Source organism: Triturus cristatus, chromosome 10 (assembly GCF_964204655.1).
Source record: "Triturus cristatus chromosome 10, aTriCri1.1, whole genome shotgun sequence".
Classification (NCBI taxonomy): domain Eukaryota; kingdom Metazoa; phylum Chordata; class Amphibia; order Caudata; family Salamandridae; genus Triturus; species Triturus cristatus.
The window spans coordinates 1,202,886,972-1,202,914,093 of NC_140593.1; the positions used below are offsets into that span (position 1 = coordinate 1,202,886,972).

Below are 27,122 nucleotides of genomic sequence, written 5' to 3' on the forward strand. Positions count from 1 at the left end.
ACTCATTTGCTTGCTTCTTATTCCTCAGCTGTTTGGGTTTTCCTTCCTCTTCTTGTATTTGTCCCTCTTCAGGAGCATGGACACATTACTGCGTCCTTACACTGCTCGCTTTTTTGAGATAATCGTTTTTTCTTTTCGTATAAGCACTGTGAGAGCGCAGTTTTTTTTCCAACTGTCTCCCTCAAGTGCTCCACCACCCCCTCCACCGCGCCTTGTGATCCTTTCTCACCCGTGTGGTTTTGCCACGCTAACCCACTTAGCCTTCTCGTCCATATGCTTTTTCCTCAACAGATACACTTTGCTGTCTTTTGCCTGTCTTATCCCCAACCGCGCCTGTGTCGCTTTCACCCTTTATCCCCTGTGTTGTTACCGCATCACACCCAAAACCCCCCATGTTGCTTCTGCTCCCTTGCAGTGTCCCTCTGCCAACCCCCACTCCTGTGTTGCTACCACACCCAACAGCTTTAAATAACCAAAAATGCTTTCCCACATTTTTTTCCTCTTTAGTTACTGATCCAACTCGAATTGGTAGCTAAGAAGCAGATATGTCGTTTTCTAGGTATGCTCATGTGTGGTGCTTGCAACTATAAAATGATGCGGTCAGCTGCATTAAAAATTGTCAAAAAAACCTTGTTAGTCCACTTGGCACAGCATTAAGAAGAACGTCAATGTGAAAAACTGTTGGAAAATATCATGTGACTTTCATGCAAGGCGGAACATCAGTATTCATGAAGCATCGTTTTTTAAAAGGTGTTAGATCAAGATTGAATTAGCAGTCATAAGTGTTGGACAGATTATACATTTGTAAAATGACAAGTGGATCATGAAGACTTTAATGAACTTAAAATGCCGGTCATAGACACATGCTAAATCAGAGTTAAAAAACAGAATTTCCACAATATGCTTTAGGGTATTGTGGGAGATGCAGTGTTTTCGGGAGCTTTAGGAAAGTTACAGGCGTCTGGGAAGGAAAGCACATGGTTTAAGTAAAGGGTCACGTGGGCGGCACACCAGGTTTAAATTAAGGCAGTGGCTGAAGACAGTGAACAACTCGTTTTTAGATGGAGAGAAAAGGATGGGTGACTCCTAGCAGGTACGCACGGGGAATGAATTGTAACAGGAAGGTTAATGAAACATACACGGTCTCGTGCAGAGGGGTTGTTTGGACTTTAGAGCCACGAACATGAAAGTATGCTTTTCACATAGGGGACGAATGAGAATAGAGAGCAGTGAATACGAGGTATAAAGGTTGCAAAATGAAGGGAAAGAAAGAAGAGTTGAGGTGGGTGCTGCAATCCCATTAATTTAATGCATGTGATTTTAAACGGGTGAAAGGAGAAAGAGCGCTTCCCGGAACTACAGGGGATTATGACACTGTGAAAGAGGTTTTCGTTACAATTGCATGTGGAAATCATGGAGAAATGAATGACATTTTAAAAGACTTAGATTGTTTTCAAATGAGATAACTTAAATACATTGAGGATAATTTTGTAATGTCTGTCTCATTGTTAATTTCAGTATCCCCTGACGAAGGGCCCACCGAGGCCCGAAATGCATCGGGTTAATAAACTGCTTCTGATGAATACAGCGCTTGTACGTGTTCTAAATTAGAGGTTCGGATGGCCCATTTTGAACATTAGAAACTCAAGGAAATGGCTTTCCTTGCATGACGGTATTGATGAGTTCCAAGAGTCAAAGAATGAAGAGTGTTTTGGAGTAAACAGGAGTAAACATGGTTTGAACTGATATACAAGATAATGATAAACGCAGTACTGGCAGTGCCACTGGATACGGGGTGGAAAGTCACCCTGATATGGTGTGGTACAGCATTGAGGATGCCATGGTGCATTCTTAAAACCAATAGCAAAGCCAATAGGTCTCAAAGGCGAGAACTATTGGCTTGGTAATAACTATGATGTGACTGCAAAGCTGGGGATGGTCACAAATACTGGCTTAATTCATCACCGTCTTTCTCACCTTAATACATAGTTCAAGCATGTGGTGTGGCCTTTGTTTGCGTGCTGCAAATAAGCAGCTGATCCTCCACAATTCTTGGAGAGTGACACCTTCTGTGGACCTGAATTTAAACAAATGTTCACATATCCTCCAATAGCCATGTTAATAAAAATATTCTGTAGTCTCTTCAAGCTGATAATGGCTGCCATCTGATTTTTTTGGGAGGGAATAGAGAGTCTCCCATTCAGCGGTGGTACAGTGTTTGATACATTTGACCTGATAAGGGATGTTGTGAACAATAGTTACATTGCCGCCAATCAATTTAGTGGAACAATTTTTAGAATTTTTTTTACAACCTTAGGGTATGTTTTCACGTCGTTTAGGTAGGACATCATCACCGTTTCTGTGATGAGCAATAGGTCAGGGTTAGAATCCGATAGAAGTTCGTAGATGTTCACACGTTTCTTATTCATTGTTCTTGTATTCAAAGTATTCAGGAGAGGATATAAATAGATTTAAGAGATCTGATTGTAGACTGGATAATATAGGAGGCTGAGTGGAGGCAAGGAAGGCCCTTGTCTCACTTGAGAATCCTCAGAAAGGATTTACAGGGTTTGATAGCGTCTGAAAAGAGGCTCAGTAAGAGTGGAGTCAGGAGAAGGGTAGAGGAGTCTGCTGAAGGCTGTGGGTGAGACTAGAAGGGAACAGAAACAAAGGTTTGGCATGGTTGGGAAATAGAGGATTAGATTGGCTGTTAGGCGGGAGGCATTGCAGTTTTACTGTTACTATTACCAGCTGCATACAAATGGAGGGGCTTGAATGAGTGTAGGAACGAGGGTAGTGTTAGCATAAAAAAGAGGACGTGCAATTAAGGATGGAATCAAAGGGGGAGGCAGCCTTTGATTTGAGATGGGGTGAAGTAGTGGGGGGCAGTATGCAATGATACAATAAGGGTGTACAGGAAGTGGAAGTGTGCTAAGTGGTGTGGGTGAGAATGTACCTTATGAGGTATGTTTTAAATAGGTGAAAGGTAGAGCAGATGTGAGTGAGAAGAACAAGAGAGGATATAAGAGTGAGATGGTAGCGCTAAGTGTAGGATGAAGGGTAAAGCAGATGGAAACTGTTGTTCAATGGTAAAACTTTGTATGTGTCAACATTGACTTTTGTGGTCATTTTCTGTCTGACTGCTGACATGGTTTCCAACGCATTCATTTAGTTTTACTCCAGTATCTTCTGTATAGATAGCAGGAGTAAAACTGATACAGGTAACGTAAATAATGGAACGGAGTTTGCCTGAATATTTGTTAGTGGTCATAGGTTGACTGATAGTAGATTGGTTGACAGGAGCGACAATAAGTAAACACTTAGAAACCAGGTCTGTTAGAGGGGCCAGCTTTGAATTGACTCATAAACCAATATGAAGTGAGTCATAAGTCAAACGAGTCTGGAAACGTAAATGTGCGAATAATTCACAAGCAGAGAATAACAAATAGTAGCTGTTCTGAGGTGGTGATTCAGAGATTGAAGCAGCCCTCAATAAAATCTTAATCACTTCTTGTACACCTCTCTATGCACATGCATCAATACAGTAATGTTTTAGGAACGCACAAGCAAGAAGCAATTCAATCTGCTGCTCTGGAAATACTGAGTAAAGAACAAAAAACCTAGAAAGCTGTAGTAGGCTTGTATGCAGTTTGTTTAGGTGTTATATGTAATTCCTCCCTGAATACCCTCATTAGGAAAGTATATAAGAGAAATTAATCTACCGGGCCTTGCGTAACAACGACAATTATTAATTTCAAGGAGACAATAGTTGCCCTGTCTTTCCAAAGGCTTCAGTATCAGTGCTTGCAAATAATTCAAGAAGCTTTTGATTTTCAGATTAAAATGAACGACAATGCAATGTTTGGTCTCTATGTTGGATATGTGCATAGCCCCGCCTTGCCTCTGTGCGGATATGTGAATGGATCTTCTCTAGCCGAGTGTGGTAGTTCACCAATTCAGTGAAATAAACGTTAGTATGAATGCCACATTATAATCAGTTCATGGACGCACCATTTAACCACTGGCTCAACTGGAGTGCTCATGAAGAGAGCAAGTTGTCCATTAAGCTCCCAGCAGCAGGTGTTCCAGTCGGTTGTAGAACGCATCTTATTTCTCAAACAGTATACTCGATGAGCATGGACTGCGTGCACCCTCTACTGCAGTGTCTGCGGATAAGAACGAGCTACACCATCTCTGCTTTTGGGTGGACCACAAAGGCCTACTGCAGCAGAGTTGACCGCTCATCTGAGGTCGTACAATCTCAATTTATGGATCAAGAGTGGTAATAGTGGATCACTTTGGTAGCAACGTCTTTGCCCTGTTGCTGAGCAAGCGCCGCTACAGAGTTACAAAGTTAGAGAGCCACCGCCCTATGGAGCCACGGGGGCAGAACCACACTGTGCTGGAAACAGATGTGATCGGCACAATTAGAAAGAAAGATCTGAACCTACAGACTACAATCTACTAAACATCGCTGTGAACCTAACGGATGTGTTTCTACTACCAAGGAACAAAACGGGTGTAATCAGAATCAACCAACCACAAATACAGAGGACTGAAAATATTTGATTAACACATTAGTCAAAATACAAAAAGTAACTCAGGAAGACCAGAGCTGGGACTCAAGAAGAAGAGGATAAATTTTAAGTCGTAGAGGGCCTCAACTCTTGCACTGCCCAATCTACAAGCCCTGGTAAGCTTTGTCTAAACTCCAGTACTCTTGATCACAGCTAAAACCACAGAAGCAAAACTCTACTAACACCAGTGCCTTTCCGACAGACAATGTACAATGGTAACAAAGTCAATGTTAAAAAAAAGAATCACTTCAGATTTAGCAAACTGGGAATCTTCATTCTGCACTACTACACTCTTTAATAGAACATGTCCATTTTCATGATGTTCGCGGTGTCATATGATCCCACCTAGATGCCCTCTTTCTACCCATCCTTCTCCGCTCATAGATTTCTACTCTGTCTAATCCGCAACTCCTGTCCTAACCTCTTCTCAAGCCACCCTGTCATTATTCCCTAAAGTCAACCTCTCCACATCACATCCATCATCCCACTTACAACTTGCAGTACCTCGTTGTGTCACACCACCCTGCACCCCTCTACCCTTTTGCCTACACAACTTTATCCCCCTATACGGTCCTCTCAGCTATTACCCACACTCTTCCATCAGCTCCAGCTCCCACCACAAAACTTACCAGCACCCATGATGTCCCTGTAGAGGCTCGTACCCCCGGCTTCAACGTCCCTCATAAACGATGTAGACCTGGTGCCCTATGTTCGATTTGGAAGATTTAATCAGGGAAGTCCTCAGTACGTGCTTTGAACTGTTTTCTCTTAAACCAGAGAAACAGTAATGATGATGCAGGATATGGATTACGCAAAATTGTTTGGGGCTTTTTTGGGGTGCCGGGAGAGCAGGAAGGGTTAGTTAAGAGTTCCTTTCTGTTAGCTCTGAATATGGTTAACAATGGTGTAAGGTTGGTACAAGGCTGGCTAAGGTAAAAGAAACCGGCTAAAATTAGAACTGATCATGTAAGTGGCAGGAGTCGATGCAAAGAGGTGCTCAACTGGTTGATTCAATAACAGTTTGGTTTAGAAAATCTAAGATTTTATTAATTTGTGTAGAATCACACCATTCATAAATTCTACCTAAATGTCATCTATTTTTATACGTTTTGCTCTACAAAAAACTACATCAATGGATATAAACCAGTCTTGAAATTGGGCAGCGGGAGGAGAGTAGAAAATTACAATTTTTATAGAGTTTATTTTGTCAAAGGAGATTGCTATACAAGCTCATATGTTACATCTTGGTGACAGTACTGCCTGAGATGAATATTAGTAAAACCAAAGTAGGAAGTCATGGTTTTGCAAGACTCGCTCAGTGACAGGATAACCAGGTCTGGGGCGTGTGCTTCTAGTAGGTCATATCTGATGTATTTTTGTCTCTGTGAAGAACGGGCAATATGTCCCGTCTTGTTTATTTACCAGTTGTAACCTGGTGGGTGTCATCGATTCATATACTGAAGGTTTGCTGACAAAGAATGATTCTCCTTACCTACTGCGGGAGAGTCCCTCCCACTAGGGCCAGGATGCAACTCCACGTCGGCTCCATTTTCAGGAGCGGGGTCAAGAGCTTCCATGTCCACATCACAGCCAACACCTGCACAGAGAAGGAAAAACTTCAGGAAGACACACCGGTACGAAATCCCGCCCCTCCCCACTGCACACATTTAAGTAATTCAGGGAAGAGTAGATCAATGTTTAAGGGGAATAAAACAAAGTGCCAGAACTTTGAATTTCAAGTTTGTACGAAGTCAAGACTTGATACTTTTTAAACTTACAAACACAACTATTTAATTGGGGAAACTAAAGACATAGATTTAATAGGATTTTAATTCAATAGCGTTTCAAGTCACAATGGATGGAAGACTATATCTATGAGGAAATCCCACTAAGAAAAATCTACCAAAGAAATGCTCTAAAAGCCAAATGTCAATTAAAATGCAACTGACGATTTTACTAATTTATTGGAAATTGTTGTCTGTAGTGCTTCACATCACCTAGACTACCTCAGAAGAGGGCTGGAACAATACAGAAAACGGACAGCTTCCTTTCTGAGCCGAGGTCTAGGCTGTTCCAAAGTTCTGGGCCCTGGACCCGGAAATGTCCCCCATAGAGTGACACCATCCGATTAGCTGGTTAAAGGAGGAATGCAGGCTATGGACTGCAGTATAGTGGCTTTGCCTATTGCAGAAGACGGACAGAACCTTTTACCCAGTGAGCTTGGTACAGAAGGCAGAATGTTTTTTAATTGGATCCCGAATGTACCCGGAAGTCAGTGGAGAGCTTGCGAGACTGGCTTAATATTCTCCATTTAATACATGTGCAGGCGCATTCTGGATCCCAGCCCTTGCTCCCACTGCAGTCTGGGATGAGTTTTGGGAGGCCATTAAAGACTACATTGCAGTGGCCAATAACCAGAGCCAGCATTGGCTGGATAGTTTGTAGGAACGAGTGGTCGACCTTTTAGAAGGACCCAGGTTGGGGTGCCAGTTGAGTGGGCGCCGAATTTCAGTCACAGTTCCATTTAAATGAAACCAGTTTCCAATCAAAAGTGAACCTGATGGAGGGAGTCACCTGTACTAGCATGCTTTTTTACTCTCGTTTCACGGCGGACTTGTACCCGAGTACTGCATGTGCACATCTGTCATTTTAACGGATGCTGATCTAGTTTGAGCCCGAGAAGCATGTAGATAAAAAAACTAGAGGAAGGACCACCCCCCACATCCTGAAGAACTCCACATTGCACTTTTTGTAGGGGTGAAACTGATTATTTTACTCCTATCTGCTGCTTCAGTTGTGAGGAAATGACTAAGTAAACTTAAGGGCCATCCCTGATAACACAATCAATTTCTGAAGCTTTTGTCAATCCAGATCACCTCTATCATAAGGTGATATGGATCACTTTATTAATAGAGTGCCCAGAGACCAAGAACAATCAGGCCCACTTGACGGCTGATGGGTGACTAGGAGGTCTTCTATGATATTTTCCCAACGCCGAGTCTACATCTTGAGACGGTCTGTAGCCTGACGGGCAAATGTTCCAAATGATGTAGTCAACATATTCTTGCAACTGCCAGGGAATTTGCTTCCCAAGATTCTGCTTGAATATGCGAGCTTTGAGACGGACTGATTGCTGGACAGCACGTGGGGGTCTGCCTGAGGTTTATCTAACCAGGAGGTGATGACGGTTTCAAAGAGTTAGAACTGTGCCAGTGCCAAGGCCACTGTTACCCATGATTGTAATGTCGGCTATTAGGGTTGAAAGAAGTGTCTTCATGGATGAGGCGGGGGATGGTTCGACTAAGAGGCTGGTGACTACAATTTTATTGGCATGATTTGTCACTTCCTTCCATGTCATGAAATTAAAAGTGACAATAAGGTGAGGGAGAGTGAGGGGCAGGGGGTTTAACGGCTTGATAAGGTGGCTCCGATGTGTTGTCAGTGATGGATTAAAGGATGGAGAGTTTTGCAGCGCTTCAGGATTTGATATTTCTATTTAAAACGTAAAATATTTTCTTCCTTTGGTTTGAGGCCTCGTGGATGCACTGGGTAAGATGACCCTTTTTTACACACTTTAGTACCATGTAACATGCTCTGCAATCTGCAGCTTGTTGTGTGTCAGTAATAACTAAACGTCTATAACAAACTCTTTGAATCTACCACAGCAACCGTAACCCTGATCCTAACCCTAAATCTACCTCACCAACCCTGATCCCCAACCCTAAATCTACCTCATGAATCCGAATCCTGAGCCTAACCCTAAATCTACCTCACCAACCCTGATCCCCAACCCTAAATCTACCTCATGAAATCTATCCTGAGCCCAACCTTAAATCTACCCTAACCCTAACCTGGACTCTAAACCTAAATCTACATCACCAGCCCTAACCATATATCTATCTCACCAACCCCAATCTTGATACTACCCCTATTACTAACCCAATCCTGATACTAAATCTTCTTCAGTATTCATAACCCCGACTCTCATCCTAAACCTGCTTCACTGACCTTAATCCGGACACTTATCCTAAATCTATTGCAGCAAGCGTAATGCTGACTAACCTCAAATCTACCTCACCAACCCCAATACTGACACCCTAAATATTCTTTAGTAACCATAACCCTGACTCTAATCCTAAACCTAGCTCACAGACCTTCTGATCCTAATGCTAAATTTGCTTCAGCAAGCATAACGTTGACTAACCCCAAATCTACCTCACCAACCCTAATCCTGATCTTAACCGTAAATATCTCAGCAACCCGGACCTAACCCTAAATCTACCCCACCAACCCTATTTCCAAATCTACTTCACCAACCCTAATCCTAAATCTAACTCTAACTCTACCTCACCAACCCTAAACATAAGTCTAGCTCACCAACCCCGATCCTGATACTAACTCTATTACTAACCCAATCTGGATACTAAATAATCTTCAGTAACCATAACCCAGACTCTCATCCTAAACCTACCTCACCAATTTTAATCCTGATCCTTATCCTAAATCTACTTCAGCAAGCATAACGCTGTCTCTAACCTTAAATCTACCTCACCAACCCTAATCCGAACCCTAACCTTGACTTTAAACCTAAATCTACCTCACCAACCTTAACCATAAGTCTTCCTCACCAATCCTGACACCCTAAATCTTCTTCAGTTACCATAACCCGGACTTCCTCACCAACCCGGATACTAAACATAAAGCTATCTCGCCAACCATAATCCTAAACTTAAATCTATGTTACCAACCTAATCCTGGTCTTAACCCTAAATCTTTCTCAACTACCCTAACATTCGCCCCTAAATCTACCTCAGCAACCATAACCCTGGCCTTACCGTAAATCTACCTCACTAACCCGGACACTGATCCTAACCCTAAATCTACCTCAATAACACTAACCTTGACTCTAAACATAAATCTGCTTCACCAACGCTAACAATAACTAACTCACCAACCCCAATCCTGATAGCCTAAATCAACGATACTCAAAGTACGGCCCTGGGGCCGCATGCGGTCCTCCTGACCTTTACATGCGGCCCCTGTGAGAAAGTGCCATCTTTCTTGCATGTGCCCAAATTGGCAAACCCTGGTCCCATGTCAGCCCCTGGTAAATGGTACCCTAGGTACCCAGGGCCTTGTGACCAGGGAAGGCCTCTAAGGGCTGCAGCACTCATTGGGCCACCCTTAGAGGCCCTGTACCCTTACACACACTGCCTTTGCAGGGTGAGTGTTTGGGTGCAAGACAAAAACAAAGTCGACATGACACACATCCCTGTGTGCCATGCCCATCACCTACACTGCCATGGCATACATCAGCCACCCCTCTAGCTGGGTGCCTTATGCCAATGGTGTGGGCACAGGAGCAGGAGCCCTGTGCCCCTACAGTGCCCAGGTCCATTTCTGAGCACTGTAAGTGCAGTGCTGCCATTTAAGAGTACATGCTGCTGAGAGCTCGTCAAACACGAGCTCCACAGCACCATAATGGCAACACTGAAGACTGAGAAGTTTGGTATCAAACTTCTCAGCACATTAAACCCACACTGATGCCAGTGTGGGATTTAATGTACCAAGCACCCCAGAGAGCATCTTAGAGATGCCCCCCTTAAACCTAACCTACAATCCACGTCTGCTCTGAGGCTGCCTAGGCTGCCACACAGCAGACATGTTGCTGGACCCCTGGGTAGGAGAGCCCCTGGTCTCCTGGGCCTGCAACAATGCACATCCTGGGCGAGGTGCTAAATCTCCTCCCCCAGGATGGGCAGGGGGAAGCTTCAAAGGCATGCCGCCTCTGTGAGCTTCCCCAGGCCACTGCAACCACCCACTCTGGCGGGAAGCTTTGGCCGGAAACCCCAAATAAGGACAGGGGATGTGCCAGCCTGCCAACCCCACCCCTCAGGTGGGGAGGCGAGGTGAAGCACATCTCCGGGCTCTCGCCATCTTGAAGATGGGGAGCCCTACCCTATCAGGACTAGGCTACTGCCCCCTCCCACAGGAGAGAGGCAGGATAGGGGGTGTACCCACCCCAGGACAGGGACCCATTGGTCCCTGCCCTTCACCTACCTATAACGCCCCTAAAACTAGTATTTAGGGGCACCCTGAACTTTCCTTCCCCAGATTCCAGATTCAAAACTACAAAGAAGAGCAAGAAGAAAGTGCAGCTGCTAAAAAGAGGAAGACACCAACTGCTTTGGCCCCAGCCCTACCGGCCTGTCGACCCTCGAACCTGCTCCTGCTCCAACCCGGCATCTCTTGTGGCCAGCAACCTCACAAACCCCGGAGGACCTGGCTACCTTTTGGCTCTAAGCTCCTGGGTCTCCCATGAGTAGAGGCTCTACTCAAAACCTACCTCTAATCCCTGGCAGCAGCCCGGAACCGCGAACCCAGCACACTCTGCACCAGCCAAGCCTGGCCAGTGCCGGAGTGAGCAAAGACCACGAGGACGACCCCACGGCGACTGTGACCCCGAGTCCGGCACCAAAGGACCTCCCTCGACACTCCTGAAGAAGCCTGCAGCCTCAGAACAAGGTGCCCCCCCCAACCGCGATCAACAGAGGGTACGATTTACCCAACACCAAAAGGCACCCCTGCACGCGGCGCCCCACGCCCCCCTGTGCCCAATCCCGGGGTACCTACCTATCCTCCAACTACCCAACTTACCTCTCGAAGTGGTGGTGGCACCTGAAGAATCCTCGTCCCCGAGCTTGCAGTCTTTTTCTAAACCGGAGATTTCCCATTGAAATCAATTGAGCGCCCGAAGGCTCAAAAGCACCCTGCACCCAGCCGCCCGAGTGGCCCTGGCAGTGCAACCTCTACACCTACCTACTTCCCCCACTTGCCCTGAGTAAGTGACCAGGAGCCCAGCTCCCACAGCCGCATGGCTTGCCAGTCAGCAGCCACCAACCAAGGCCCCCCTATCACTCATAGGATTACATTGGGCCCAACTCTCTCTGCACCCGGCCGCCCTAGGGTCGCTGAGGGTGAACCAACTGTACCTACCTGACCCTGAAGGACCCCTGAGTCTATGCCCAGTACTTACCCTTAAACCGATAACTATATTTTCCTCATAGGGTAACATTGACTGGCTTTTTCCTGAAATTTCTTCTAAGTGTAGACTTTTCAAATCTTAAAATATTCACTAAAAATCAGCCGAGTAACGAAATCAAAATTACTCACCTGCTCTTATGTGAGCTCCCAGTGCTGGATCTTGGTGCCCAGCACTGACTCTGAAAAATACTTACAACTGTACTTACCAGTAACCCAATTTTCTCCCATAGGAAATCATTGACTGTTTTTCTGTGAAATTTCTTCTAAGTGTCAATTTCTGCAATCTTTAAATATTCTTTAAAAATCGTATAATATCTGAAAACGTAATTACTTACCTGTTTTGGATAAAGGTCCCAGTACCGAGTCTAGGCACCCAGTACTGGATTACAAAAGTAACGAGAACATACTGTACCTGCAACTTGAATTTTCTTCCATAGGGAATCATTGACTGTTTTCTTTGAAATATTTTCTAAGTGTCAACTTTTAAAATAGCTAAATATGGTTTAAAAATCATTACAGTAATTAAGTCGACTTTCATCACTTGATTGGGAGTACTGACCCAGGACTGAATCTAGGATCCAGTCCTGGAATTCCAAAAGTAATCTGTTGCAAATCACTTGAATTTTCCATTGAGCTCAATGCATTGTTGTGTTTAAAATAGAGTTGCCTATTGCAACCACTTGTAACTGTTTACAAAAGTCAATTGCATATTGCAAGAGTATTTATATGAAACATCTCATTCTGATAAAGTATATTTTAAATCCAAGTGTTGGTTCTAAAATAAAACAAGCATATATTTTTTAGGTCTCGCTGAGCCAAAGGCTCGAAGAGACATTTTATATGTGGGATTTTCAAAGTGCTACCCACAGTTTTGGCTGGCCTAAACCTTGAGTGCACGATCACATGCACGTGCACAGCTGCTCCCACTCCCCCCTCCCTTTTCTATAGCTTTCTTTCACTTTAGCCGCTTTGACCCTTGCATTCCCCCCTCCCTTCTCACCCAGCCCTTTGATGCTCTGCTCGATTACTTTCACTTTCGCCGCTACAAACTTTTCAAGCCTTTTACCGCCTTTGATTTTCTTTTATTTTTCTGAGCCTTGATTCATACGCGCTTGTTCCGATTTCAAGGGAAGTCTTACCCATCTTCAACTAACAGCATGCAGCCAAGCGTGAAGGATTATCGCTTGTACTTTCATTTCATATCATCTACAGCGCGTGTCCTCTAACGCATGTAAATAAATGTAAAGGCACGATCAGACAAACGGTAAGGATAATCGCTTGTGCTTCCATTCAACTTTGTCTTCAGCACGTGTGTTTGTCAGCGCGCAGCAGATTTTCAGGTTTCCTCGCTCATGACTATACATCGACGCTTGCATCATGTTTCTCCATCTCTCCCTTCCTCCTATGTTGTCCTTAGTTAACTTTACATCACTCTCTGCTCCTTTCCCACACACTCATTTGTCCTCAGTGTATCGCCTTCACGCTTTGCTTCCACTGATCTCGCTATTCCCTCTTCTTCTCTCACTCATCCCGCAGACAGCCTTTCTCACTGCCTCCCGTTCAAGCTCATTGCTTTCAATTCTATCTCCTCGCTCTCGCTAACTGCCAGTTTGTGTCGCATTCACCCTTCCAGTTCTTCTGACTCTGCTTTCCTCTGATTCTCTCCTTGCGCCGGCTCCCTCTTTATCTCGCCTCTTTTTCTTTCTCTCTCTGCCCCCTCCTGCTTCACCCCATCCTGCTCTCTCACAGCTGTTCTTTCCTCATTCTCCCCGCCCTGTAGCCCCGCTTCCCCCCCAACCCCCCCCCCTGAACGCAGCGTTTTTAGACGTCCTCGCCTTTCACTTTCCGACTTGGCTGTTCTTATTTCCCTTCCGTCCCCACTCTCTGCCTTGCACCCCTCTCCCTCCCTTGCAATCCGTCGGCACCGAGGCCCTTTTCCCTCGTGCTCCTCCTTCCTGTTTCTCTCTGCTGCTCTCCTCTGGCTCGCGCCCCTGCCTTATTTATCAGCCTTCCACTCTTCCTCTGCCGCACTTCCCTTTTCTTCCGTGCTTCTAGGTCATTGTTTGGCCTGTTCGTGTCTCTTACTCCCTTCTCCTGTAGTTTCCCTATTCCCTTTCCTCATTGCTGGTCGCACTCCAGCACCTCTATTTAACAGCTCTAAAACAAGAACACATCATGGGGGATGATCACAGGACTCGTGATGTGCGGAAGAGGCATTCATTTTTTATCTCCGATTTCAGAACATTTCACAGCCTTGTTTTAAAGTGTTACCAATTTGGATTATTTTGTTATTTCAAAAGAATAAAAAAACACCTTGAATGACATACAGATTCAGTGTAGTTAAACACCTTCCCAAAGTCTAAATGCTCACGTATTTCCTACACGCACGAACATCTCTAGCAGATGATTCTCTGTAATAAATAAACTAATACCTTGAATTTGGAGATCGTGATTCTGCCGCAGCAGGATAACCCGCTGTGCTGCTCAGATACTGGGAGCAAAATAATTACCAGAGGCATTATAAACAAGAGAGAAGCAGCACTCGTGTCAGACTGCACAAGTGCCCGGACCTACAAGATCACCACCAAGACCTTCACCCCCCTCCCCCCAATACCCGACGAGTATCCGGCCGACGAGCGGCATACCGCTAATAGCGCCTGCATTAATAAATGCCAACCTGAATATAATTGTTATTAGAGTTTCCTGGCCAGATAATGTGATAGCTGCCTATCGACATGCTCGCGAACAGTTTGTGCTAATTTTGACCAGTCTCTTGTGAAATTCACGATGCGCGATGCACTGTGGTATCAGATGCGCAAATGTATTCTACTTCACACGCACTTCGCCCTCCCAGCTCTGAGTCATGCGGAAAAATGCCTGCACTTGTGTGGTCTGAGTACAGATTCATTTTTGTAATCCTACGCAATGCGCGGTTCGTCTAAAATTAACCATGCACTAGTCTCCGGAGGTGACGCGCAGCAGAATTCTATAGCGCTTAACAGTTTTTACCAGTTTTTATTTAGCGCGAATTCGAACCGAGGGTATTGGAGCGCGTTACATGAGCATCAGTTATATTACACAAGGAGACATTCATTTTTTTTGTAGGCACAGGGAGAGGAAGTGATTTGCCCAGAATCACAAGATTCTATCCGACGCCGAGATTCGAACCGAATTTCCCAGTTCCGAAGTCAGCACCGCTGGAGTATCCCAACAAATCCTAGTTAGATGTGGCAGAGATTTGTTTTTTTTTTCAGTGTTGTGGTCTTTTCGAGGGGTTGCGAAAATGGGTGTGCACATTTAAGCCCTTTTAATGTGCAGTTCTTTATTTTTTGCAAATGGGTGACAATTATGGCAATCATAAAGTCGTTGGCAAACATTTCATTGTATTATTTCTCAAGTTTACACGACTCTGCTCTGAAAACAATTCACGTGATTACGTTCACGCAGATAGCCCAACCAGAGAAGATAAGCACATTTACAAAGATAACACAACGCTGGAAGCCGGGGCTCCGCGGGGAAGAGCCCTCCCTGGTTTGTGATTGGTGAAACAGAGTGAAGGTGTGAAAGGTGCGCGCAGTACAGCTCGGCGTCACCTTCAGGATGACCCGCGACACTTATTTCGTGATTGGCCGGCAAACGCCTGTTAGTTCTAGGAGTTTTTTAGGCTCCCTTCATTGTTTGTCACTTGTGAGAGCGGCGTGGTTGATTGTGGCTTGGCAGCCTGCGTGATCATTTCACGGCTGCTTTGATGTTCTCAGTGAGCCGCGCGGCCACTGAGACCATCAAAGCGGCCGCGAAAGTGCTCACCATTTGCCAGCCTGAATGTCTCCACCTCCCCCCCCCCCCCGTGTCTTTTCACGAGCTGGAAAGGTCGGGCTTAAAGACTGCCTTTTTTAAAGCACCGTTCCTGAATGGAGGTACATAATATATACTGCATATTATAGCGCTGCATAGTACAGCAGAGAATAGCAGCACCTCAGCACTATATTATTTTCTTTGGTAAGGCGTAAGAATTACTCAGATGTGGAGCTGCAAATGGATTGCCCCTTCAACAAACATTTGCAATGCAATAGGTCTCGCATTTACACGAGTTTAAGCAATTGGCAATGTAAATGGCAATGCCTTTTATTTATGTTCAAAAATCAAAAATAAAAGGCAGTGTCATTTGAAATGTCAATAGCTCAAACTCGCGTAAATGCGAGACCTATTGCATTGCAAATGCTTGTTATATATAAACCATTGGCCTAGAGTTCAGTTATTGAGTGTGTGAGACCATTTGCTGACTGAGTGTGTACAACAAATGCTTTACACTGTCCTCTGATACTGCCTTACTGCTCGACCAAGCTACCACTTTAGAGAGTAAGGTTATATCTAACTTTAGCCTCTGTCAAACCCTGGGGGACTGTGGACTCTGTACACCCTGTACCTATTAAGGAACAGTATATACAGAGCCACTTTCTCACAGCCCCCTGAGGAGCAGCAGCACTAGGCTGCTGTTTGCTCGACTCAACACTAACAAAAAAAGTTTTAATATACAGCAATCACTTATTTAAAAGTTAATTGCAGGTAAACAACAAGCATTTACAATGCAATGGTCTCGGCATTGTTAAAGTTAGAGCTATTGGCATTGCTCATGACATTATTTTTGTTTTTAAAACATTTAAAGAAACGGCATTGTTATTTACAATGTCAATAGCTTAATCACTCTCAAATGAGAGACCTATTGCATTTGAACCCACACACAGAGCCACCCACACACACAGAGCCACCCACACACACAGAGCCACCCACACACACAGAGCCACCCACCCACACACACAGAGCCACCCACCCACAGACCCACCCACACACACAGAGCCACCCACACACACAGAGCCACCCACACACACACAGCCACCCACACACAGAGCCACCCACACACACACACAGAGCCACCCACACACACACACAGAGCCACCCACACACACAGAGCCACCCACACACACAGAGCCACCCACACACACACACACACACACAGAGCCACCCACCCACACACACAGAGCCACCCACACACACACACAGAGCCACCCACACACACACACACACAGAGCCACCCACACACACACACAGAGCCACCCACACACACACACACAGAGCCACCCACACACACAGAGCCACCCACACACACAGAGCCACCAAAGCGGAATTTTTTTAATTACTTAGTTAATGTGATCCTCTATTTGCAGGTTTGAGTCTAACATCCCTAATTTTTTCACCTGCCAGACTCATCAATTGGGGAAAAAAAAAAGAAATAGCTGACAGCATAAAAATTTTTTTTAGTCTCAAAGCACACATCGCCACAGTAGTCCTGACACTTAAGGGACTTACTTTGTGTATGGATGTGTTCTTAGTGATGTGCTCTTTGTGAGAAGTAATACTCGTCTCAATTTTTTGTTTTTAATTATATAAATCTCGTACAATAAAAAAAGAATCAGTTTATAAAATACATACAAAATGTGTAACCCAAGACTAAAACCATTCCTTCTAAAACTGCACAAGAAATAGGTTTATAATATCATTAAAAAAAGTATAAGCTCATCTCTCACTGAAGTTAGATAGCGGATGAAGTGGGCAGAATTAAAACGTGAATGGCACAGTAACATATCGATGAATGAAGAGCGCGGGCCGAAAGCTCTATAAGTAGGTATTTTATACACATAAAGTAACATTAAGAGGCCCTGGTTGGACAGACATAAAAAAGACAACAACAAAAATGCAATCTGTTAAACGATTGAAAGAACACACCTCCCTACCTCACTCCCCCACCCCAAACCAAGGAAAAAAGATGGGGCTGTGCGCGTTCATCATCATGCTGTGGCACGAACTTGGCACGTCGACCATCTTCAAGGTTATAAATAAGCCAAACTTGACACCTCCATTCATTTTGCTTTACCTCCAGTTCTTACGTGGCAGCACATTAATCGCACAGGCACGCCTTTGTAGGACGACATAAACAGGACAGCGACATTTCAGTCTGCCACACATACGGTTGCCCACAAATTGCACACGAAGAAAAAAATTCGTTTTAAAGAACATCAAATTAATACATATTCTTGAGACAGGACATAGCTCCTAGAATCCTACACGTTTGACATCGATGACACTATGCATCGATCGTGGGGAAATACACTACCCCATTGTTTTGGGCAGGGGAATATTAACACCTCACCCAATTGAAACGTGGGTGGAAGCAGTTACGTAATCTATGGTAAATCCAGCAGACCTCAATTCTAATTCAGTTGTCAGCACTTTAAACTGTGCCATTCAATTCAAAATATGAAGCTCACACCTGAGTGAAAAAACGCGAGAAATAACACTTAAGCATTAATGCGCTTCAACACGCAAGAGTGTGAGGACTTTGCCTCTTAGTCTGTGATGGAAAACACCAATCAAGTTTATTCATTTTGTGACAGTACCACATGCAGCAGCCTCAAGGCGCATTGCATTACCATAGTGTTAGGGAACGTGCACGTAAATGCAGGAAAACTCGTTGGAATTGATTACCCATTACTGCAGCTTAATACATACATAACGTTAATAAACTGATATCGAAAATAGAATTGCCGAGGTTTGCACTCACGACAGCAGATGTCAGCGGCAGACTTTTAAGCCACTGAGCTCCAATTGACAAGTTGCTGGGTGACCCCTGCCTGAACGGCCGGACCAAAGACATCTTTATCACAAGGCATTGTGGGCACGATGACCTATGTGGGTGCCCTTCCTTTTAAACTCATTCAACAACCCCCTAACCGTAGCGTATCGAGTCTACTTACGTTTACAGTTGAATAAATAATTTCAAAACTGCACAGATAACGGCCCAACTGCCGCAACACGCAAAACCGATATGTCATGTTTTCATTTAAAATTATCTAATTTTCTGTATCAGCTACTTGTTATTTAAATGGACTCCGGATGTCTACCAGCCTGAACCTCCACTCGAGTTCCCCGTGCGCACTGAGGCCTCCTACAGGCAGCCAGAGAAGGCCCGAGGGTTTGGCCGCCTAGTCTCCGCCGCGAAGATGCACCCCACGCTCCCCTATACCTTGAAACTCGCCTGCGGCGGCCATGTCAAGCCAGGAGAGAGGACCGGCGAACAGGCACTCTCCTTCGCGACAACCGGCTCCCTACTCCCACCTCGGACTCACTCAAAGACGTGCTCGGAGGCCCAGATCTTCATGGCTAGACTGTAGGAGGAGTGCGTCGCCGCTGCCTCGGTCTGCAGGCTGGGTCGTCAGGAGCTGAAAGACTGGTGCGCAATGTCACCCGGAGACGGAATGGAATATTCCAGTGACGTCACGGCGCTCTCGGTGCGTATAAAAACGTAATCATGACATAACCGTAAAATTACCTTGCCAGATTTAAGTGTGTTTTCTTGCCATCATTGTTCCCAAGAGGAAAGGTAAGTTCGCTTAGTTTGCCTGAATTGGGAGAGTTCACTACCTTGCTGCTTTTTGTGGACTAGGATGCAGGCCTTTTGTCACTTCTCGGGCGCCCTTCGCTGCCTCTCCTCCAACAGGAGGAAACAAGCATACCACTGCCTTTCTCCGAGGCGAAGCAGAAATGCCTCGGAGAAAGGCTGCGGCATTTTCGGATTCGGGGGCGTGTTTTCGGATTCGGGGGCATTTAAACACGCCCATCGAAAAGTAACGAAAAAACACGCCCCAGAATCCGAAAAGGACGGGGCGTGTTCGGAGTGACAAACCTCTTCTCCAATGGCTGGCCAGCATTAAAGAGGCCAGCCAATGGAGAAGAGGAGAGAAGAGGGGCGGGTTCAAGCCCCTCTTCTCCAAGTCCTTATATCTCGCGAGCGAGACTGCGCAAGCGCAGCCTTCGCTAGCCGAGACCTAAAAAGGAAGTAACTAGGCCCTTAACTTTAGGAACAACTTCATTTTTAAAGACATCAAGCATGTAAAAATACAATAGCCTTTTCAAAACTCAAAAAGTGTATTTCATTGACCTGTAGAACCATTTCATCTTAGTATATCAAATTAAAGCAGTGCATTTAGATGTATTTTTTTCAAATGACAATTTTCAAACAAATTTAGAAACGTTCATGCTCCCAACTAACAAGAATGCCATTAGTGATTACATCCAAGCACAGGAGATTGTTTTGTACAGCATGCATCCTGAAGTCATGTATTTTGAGGTCCTCTTATATGTGTTAATGAAAACAAGCACTGGCACAGCCAATTGGTCTCGCCTTTGGGACCTTATACGAGATTATTAAAGAGATGTCCATGCCTGTACTTAGAGGTTTTATTTAAGTGTTAACACATTGCCATTGTTTGGAGCCTGCTGCATATGCATACAAATTGCAACACAACAAATACGGACAGCAGCAGGGCATATACAGATCGCAATATCACAAATACAGGTAGCAGCAGGTCACACACAGAGCAACACAACAAATACATACAGCAGCAGGGCACATGCAGATAGCAATATCACAAATACAGTTAGTAGCAGGTCACACACAGAGAGCTACACAACAAATACAGATTTTAACTTAATGGAAAAGTTAAGTTTAGTTTCACCTTCCTTACACTCTTTACATTAGATTAGAACCTCACCCACTGCAATATAACGGGCGCGGCAGCTTCATTTAAAGATGCAAAGGCTTACAGGGCTTAAAGCATGCAAATCTACACCTCCAGCGTTGCAGATCTGTTAAGGACCCCACAGAAGACCCACACGGAGGTCAGGATTACAGGAGTGTGGTTCACAACACAAGAAGCAGGTGGGTCCACAGCTTGCACCTGAACCCTGCAGGCCTCCTCCCAATTGCAACAGAGCTAAACTAGAGGGGTGCATGATAGCAGAAGCTTTAGTGGAAGCTGTTTGTATCATCTATCCTAACCAATTTTGCAAAATGATACACGCTTTCAGCTACAGCCCTACAGGTAAAAATGGAACCGTTGCTTGGCCGGAAGGTTAGTTGTCCGCCTTCTTGCGTAATACCCATGAAGCTGACCTGTTCAATAAGGAATGGTTATTAGCATGCACACGGATGGTGCACAAGCTTACAAAAGGACGCATCAGCCATGTCATAAACCTTTCTGTTAAAAAAGTCTTTATCCATGCAGCTCATCATTGGGTATGCTGTTCTGTATGGTGAAAACTATTTCCAAAGCCAATACGTGTCAAAGGGGAGACTTATGGGCTTTGCCAATATTTATTTTCCCCAAAGGTCTCTCCAAAGTATTCGTGTGTATGTAGTGTTGACACATGACCGTTGTTTTTAATGGAGTGAACAGTATTTCATGCCCTGGACGGTAAAAACAGTGAAAGAAATTACCAAAACTTTCCCCTTATCAGTGCATATTTAACAGAGCAAATCCAGTTAGAAATCACCTGGACGATAATTAAACATACAGTAAAGACATTAAAAGTACAGAGGGTTTTACTTACATTTGTATTTAGGTATAATGCCTAATCCTTACAGGATCTTAAAAGATGAACAAATTGTTGGTATTTTCCTCTGTAAAATGTGGCAACCCCTACGTGGGGAAGATTAAACTAAGTCTGTCTTGTAGCGTATGTTCCAGCAATAATAAAGGTAATGAACTGGACCAAAAACAGCCTCTTAAGATAAGATTCCAATGTAGCACAGTTTCCGGCAATATTAGCATTCAATGTGCATTGCTCACTCTGTTCGGATTTACTTGAACCAACCCTACACGTTAATTTTATGTTACACGCGCTGAAGCAGGCAAGCTGCCTTCCTCTGAAAACCATGCAGAAGACAAGGGTGATTGCTCTGTTGTATCTATCAAATGTAGCAACACTTAACTTCGAGAGCCGAGGGCTCGGGTGTTTAACGCCACCAGTCTTCCGAGCACGGAGTTTTTCTTAACAGACATGTTTTGAGGGGCATTCTCCAGGTGTGCTGTGATCCGATGTGCCATCTTTGTGGGGGTAAGCTACCCTCAGGAAGAGGAGTTGTTAGTACAGACGGAAAGAAGGAAGACAGAAGATTCGGGGTGAGAAACAGAACGGCAAAAAGGCAGGAGTGAGAGGCATGTGGGGAGAGAGATAGGAGGAGGGTGGACAGAAAGAGTAAGAGCTTCGGAGGGCAGATTTAGAGAGAGGGCCCGAGAGGTGATGGGGTCAAAAATGGAGAGGGGAAGTGAAACTATGGGAAGAGAAAGAAAGTTTTGCTTGAGAGGAGAGAGAACGTGGAGACAGGGACTGGGGGATGGGACTGGCGCGTTAATGGAGAGGCAAAAAGGAGACAGAGAGGACGGAGCGAGTGAGTGGGCGAGGAGAGAGACGCACGCATGTGTTTGCTGGCCCGGGAGTGATGTGGTCTGCTCTTTTTCGAAGCACATACTCGTGATTGTGGCGCGCACCTGCTCGCTCCCGCAAGCTGTATGCCGCCATAAGCACGAGTATGTGTGTCGAAAAAGAGCTGAACGACGGCTAAAGGTCTCCTAAGCAGCGCATGCGTGCTGCGTAGCCAAGACCTAAAAAAGGAGGGAAATTGAAATTAAGCAATTGCCCAGGGTCACACTATTTGGTCAAGTGGAGAAGCCGGGATTCATCCCAGGTTTTCTGGTTTCACATTGTGCAATTGAGTTCAGCCAGTAGATATACATGCTTTGCTTCCCCTACACCCACTTTACACCCCCCCCTCCCCCGCTGGAATCAGTGCGGCCCTCGGTCACACCAAAGACCAAACGTTGCGGTCTCCGGGAAAATGTTTGTGAGTACCCATACCCTAAATCATCTTCAGTAACCATAACACCAACTCTAATCCCACCTCACCGACCTTAAACCCGATCCTAATGCTAAATCTACTTCAGCAAGCAAACGCTGACTAACTCTAAATCTGTCTCACCACCCCTAATCCTAACCATACATATACCTCACTAACCCTAACCATAAGTCTACCTAATCGGCCCCAATCCTGATAGTACCTCTAAATCTTCTTCACTAACCATAACCCTAACTCAAACCAGTCTACCTCGCCAACCCTAATCCTGATCCTAAACTTACACCTACCTCATCAACTGTAATCCTAAACATACATCTACCTCACCAACCCTAATCCTAACCATAAATCTACCTCATCAACCCCAACCCTGACCCTAACCTTAAATCTACCTCAGCAACCATAACGTGACCTAACCCTAAATCTACCTCATTGACCCTAACCTTAAATCTACGTCACCAACCCTAACCCTAAACATAAGTCTGCCTCACATACCCCATAACCCTAATGTGAATCCAATCCTGACACTAAATCTTCTTCAGTAACCATAACCCTGACTTTAATCAGAAACCCACCTCACCACCTTAATGCTGATCCTTATCCAAAATCTACTTCAGCAAGCATAACGCTGACTCGAACCTTAAATCTACCTCACCAACCCTTATCCCGATCCTAACTGTTTTAGTGCAAGTTAGAGCTCTAGCGCGCCACTCGCTCATTTCTGCACCACACCTGCGTATTTAAACGCGGCTGTGACGCGTTGCTGGCACGCCAAAGGCAAGCCAGTCTGCGCCTGAACGGCGCCTGAACGGGGCCAGGAACGCTGCGCTACCTCTGCTACCCTAGGTAGGCTTGCTTACTCTGCTGCACAAATGCGCGCTTTGCGATCCCTCTCTAAAGCGAGTCTCTCTTTCTCAGATCTAGATAGAGTTGTAACTACTAGAAAGTGTCTTCACTGCCCTTCGCTCACTTCGAACCTGCCCTTATCCCTGCAGTTCAATCAGTGCATGTCAAAGCCAATCCCACCCAGGATTTTAGTAGCTTCAAGTAGCTCGCTTGGGAAGCATCATTGGTATATCTTTAACTTCCATACAGACCATGGGCCAGATGAGGTTTTTCGCACAGACTTGGCTAATCTCTACCTCGTGGCCTGGTGCGATGACAGCTTTGCCCCCTTCATACTGGATCCTGAAAATAGATCGTGAAAACAAAAAAGGCGCCAGTATAGCCATTATTTTTAAAGAACATTATGGGTGTAAAATAGAAAAATTGTTAATTCCGGATTGTAAAGCTCTTGTTTTCTTAATATCACAAGCCTATAATTTTACCTTGTCTGGAGCCCTTGTATATCGCCCGCCTGGCAAAGCGGTGAACTGGAGCTCGAGCTTTTCGGAAGCCCGAACACCACTCACTCTTAAATGAGCCAATTTCACTATCTTGGGCAACCTTAACATCCATCTGGATAATGCGGCTTGTAATATAGCTACTTCTGTGACAGAGGACCTTGCTGCGCTTCACATTCAGTTTATCACAAAGTCCCCCACCGCGTCGCCGGTCATTCGTTGGATCCTATTTTCTAGAACTTTAGTAATATTCAGCATAACCAGCCTCTTCCCCTGCCATGGTCCGACCACTTCACAGTCCTGTTCTCTCTCCCAGTTTTGCCAGGTACTCATACTTGAAACAGCCAGATGAGTTCCATTGGCAGGAATTGCACGGCCCCTACTACTCCACTCTTACTAGCCCAATGTGACGAAATTGCGGATTTCTTCTTGGGGAAAAAAAATTGTGGATTTCTTGAAAATAACTAAAGATAATCCGAACACATTTTCTGACACATCCACAGCCTGTACTGATGAACTTTTTCCGTGCCAGTCTGGTGCCCTGAATACTTTTCCTACACTAGAGGTGTCATGATTCATCTCTTTGCTCGCTGCCACTTGGTCATCCTAGGTGATCCTTGACCCACTTTTGAATTGGGTAAGTTGGTCATGCCAACTATGGAACATCTCACCTAGCTTCTGAATGTCTCCTTGGCGGAAGGCATTGTTCCTTTAGCATGGAAGTAGTCCTTAGTCACACCTCTACTCACAAAGCCCAACCTGGACCTCTCAAATGGTCAAACGATAGGCCCATTTCCCTCTTGCCTACCCTAGCTAAGGTGTTGAAAAAACATGTCAATCTGCAACTTACATCCTACATTCAGCTTAATGGGATACTGCACTCTTCAAAATCAGCCATCAGGGCTGGCCATAGCACTGAATCTGCCTTTCTTGGTGTCATAGAGTATCTACGAGGCCAATTAGACTCAGGCAGTATAGCAGCACTGATGTTTCTCGATCTCAGTGCCGCATTCAAAACAGAGAATCACTCCACTCTGCTTCACAGACTAGAAGGAATGGGAGTGCAGGGCACAGCCTTGTCGTGGCTAAGTTCTTTCCTGTATATGGCACCTTTCAGGGACACTCACGTCAATACAAGTCCACGTCACACCTTCTTGCCTCGGGGAGCCACAGGGTTCTACCTTAGCCCACTTCTGTTCAATCAATATGTACAGCCTCTTGCCGACATTGTGTAATCGAATCACATGGGATTACACTTGTTTGCATGCCAATGACACTCAAATTGTGGTATCCTTATCCACCAAGGAAAACCGCAATGTAGAAGCCATTAATATATACCTGCCCATGGTTCATCTTGGATGAATATCGATTTGCTGAAACTGAATGAGGACAAGACAGAGGTTTTGCTGGTGGGCAATCACCCCCATCTTTAGAGTCCTCATCTTAGGCCATCTACTATGGGTAGGGCTCCCTTCCCAGTTCAGGTGGTGAAAAGTCTGGGAGTATGGCTAGATGACAAGCTGTCCCTGCGTCACCAGATAAATAAGGTGGCTGCCGCGTGCTTTGGCATCCTTGCTTGGCTAAACAGAATCTTGCCATGGTTTTCACTCTCTGCTCAACCAACAGTAGTCCAGGCTCTGGTGATTTATAGAGTGGTTTACAGTAATGTTTTATATCTGGGTGCTGCAAATCCCTGCTCAAAAGGCTCTGAATTATTCAAAATGTGGCAGCCCGTTTACTTCTTCATCCACCCAGGTTCACCTCTGAGCTAGTTTTCTGCTTACTTTGCACTGGTTGCCTATTGAGCAGCGAGTCCAATTTAAGACCTTGTGCTCATGCGCAAGTGCCTTGCCAATACTGAGCCAATATGTCTGAGACCGTTGGTGTCTGGGTATGTTCCAAAGCGTGCTCTTCATTCTAGCCATCAGGACCTGGCAATGGTTCCTAGGATAAGGAAGTCCCACCAGGTGGCCGGGCATTTGCTTTGCTCTGCGATAAACTCTGGAGTGACCACCACACTCACTGAGAGACTGCAAATTGCTCATAGCTTTCCGGATGCAGCTTAAAACTTGGCTGTTTCCATCACTATAATTCTCATGTAATGGTTTGATTGCCCTTGGTTAAGTGAGGAGGCTAGCGCTGCAAAAGTGTGTCTAGGTCGCCATGCACTTTACAAATCACTAATAATTCTAATAATAATAATAACAACAACAACAAGCATTGGCATAGCCAATAGGTCTCGCCTTTGGGACCTTATAAGGGTTTAGTTATCCAGCACAATATCCTTGGTGCAACAACATCAACTGTTGCATGGCTAAACACTTATATGGTCCCAAAGGCGAGACCTATTGGCTATGCCAATGCTTGTTTTACAAGCTGCCGGGCACCACAATTCCCTCGGACTAGTAGGAAGTTTGACCCTGTTTTCGCCGCAAGAAACATCCTCCCGGATTCGTGGATTTGTCGGTCACAGGGCTACTCTAGGCCTTTTTTGTTACCGTGATACTGAACTCCGGTGAGGTTGCATGCACTGCTTAACGACATGAACGTCGTTAATTTAAACGAACAATCCCTCTGAGCACGGTACCTGCAAATTCCTGACTTGGCTGCGTTCATTAGTCTCGCGCCCATCCTTGAGGTGCAGGGAAAAGCCATCTTTCTACCAGCATGCAGCCTTGAGGGTTTTTTTTTGGCATCCAACCAATAACCATATGACTACTGCTGAAATCAAAAGAATTTGAGGTAGTGGTTTTTTTTTTTCTTTTTTTAAATTGTAAATTCTTGAAAGGTTAATCTGGCTGTATGCAGCTCGCAAAGCGACATCAACGTGTTGCTAGTGGGCTGTATTTCTAGAATGAAGCCATTATTAATTCTATTGAGTGGGTTACCACAGGAAAAAACGTAACACCTCCGCCTAATTGTTATTCCTTCACTTGGTTTCAATATTGTGATTATAGGACCTCTTCCCATCATTTTGAGCTGCAATTACTGAAAAATTGGACGGCTGGGACTACAGTTTTCCTATCGAAGATGTTTGCATGCTAGAGGAGCATTAAACAGCTAGAGTGAAACCAAGGTTCATGAAAACAAACATGAAGGTTATGTCAGTCACGAAGGTGGTTTCGGAGTAGACATGGTGAAAAGGTTTATTATTTCAGTGCGTATGCTGCCTAGTCAATTAGTGAAGTCCCCGGCCTCATTCTGAGCTTGTAGGCGAAGGCAACCCCTGCTCGGGAAGCGCCGAGGAATACCAGCCAGATGGCTCTTGAAGGAACCAGACTCGCTGCCTCCCTGTCACCATGGTAACACAGCACAGCAATTAAAGTTGGTGCAGCCGTCATTTCTTCCTGTGCAAGTGGTGGAATTAAGAGTGCGAGGCCCATAGTGTGAAAAGTGAAGTTTTGTAGA

The 27,122-nt window shown here is 45.1% G+C and overlaps 1 protein-coding gene across 1 annotated transcript in view; it reads right to left on the minus strand.

Annotated features, from left to right (window-relative positions):
* LOC146797058 (vacuolar fusion protein MON1 homolog B-like) overlaps window positions 1–27,122 on the minus strand; it is a 143,391-nt gene that overhangs the window by 63,530 nt on the left and 52,739 nt on the right. Inside the window, exon 2 of the mRNA XM_085629673.1 lies at window positions 6,070–6,174. Within this exon, the coding sequence (XP_085485799.1) occupies window positions 6,070–6,154 (85 nt within the window). The 5' untranslated portion in view covers window positions 6,155–6,174. The remainder of the gene's footprint in view (window positions 1–6,069; window positions 6,175–27,122) is intronic.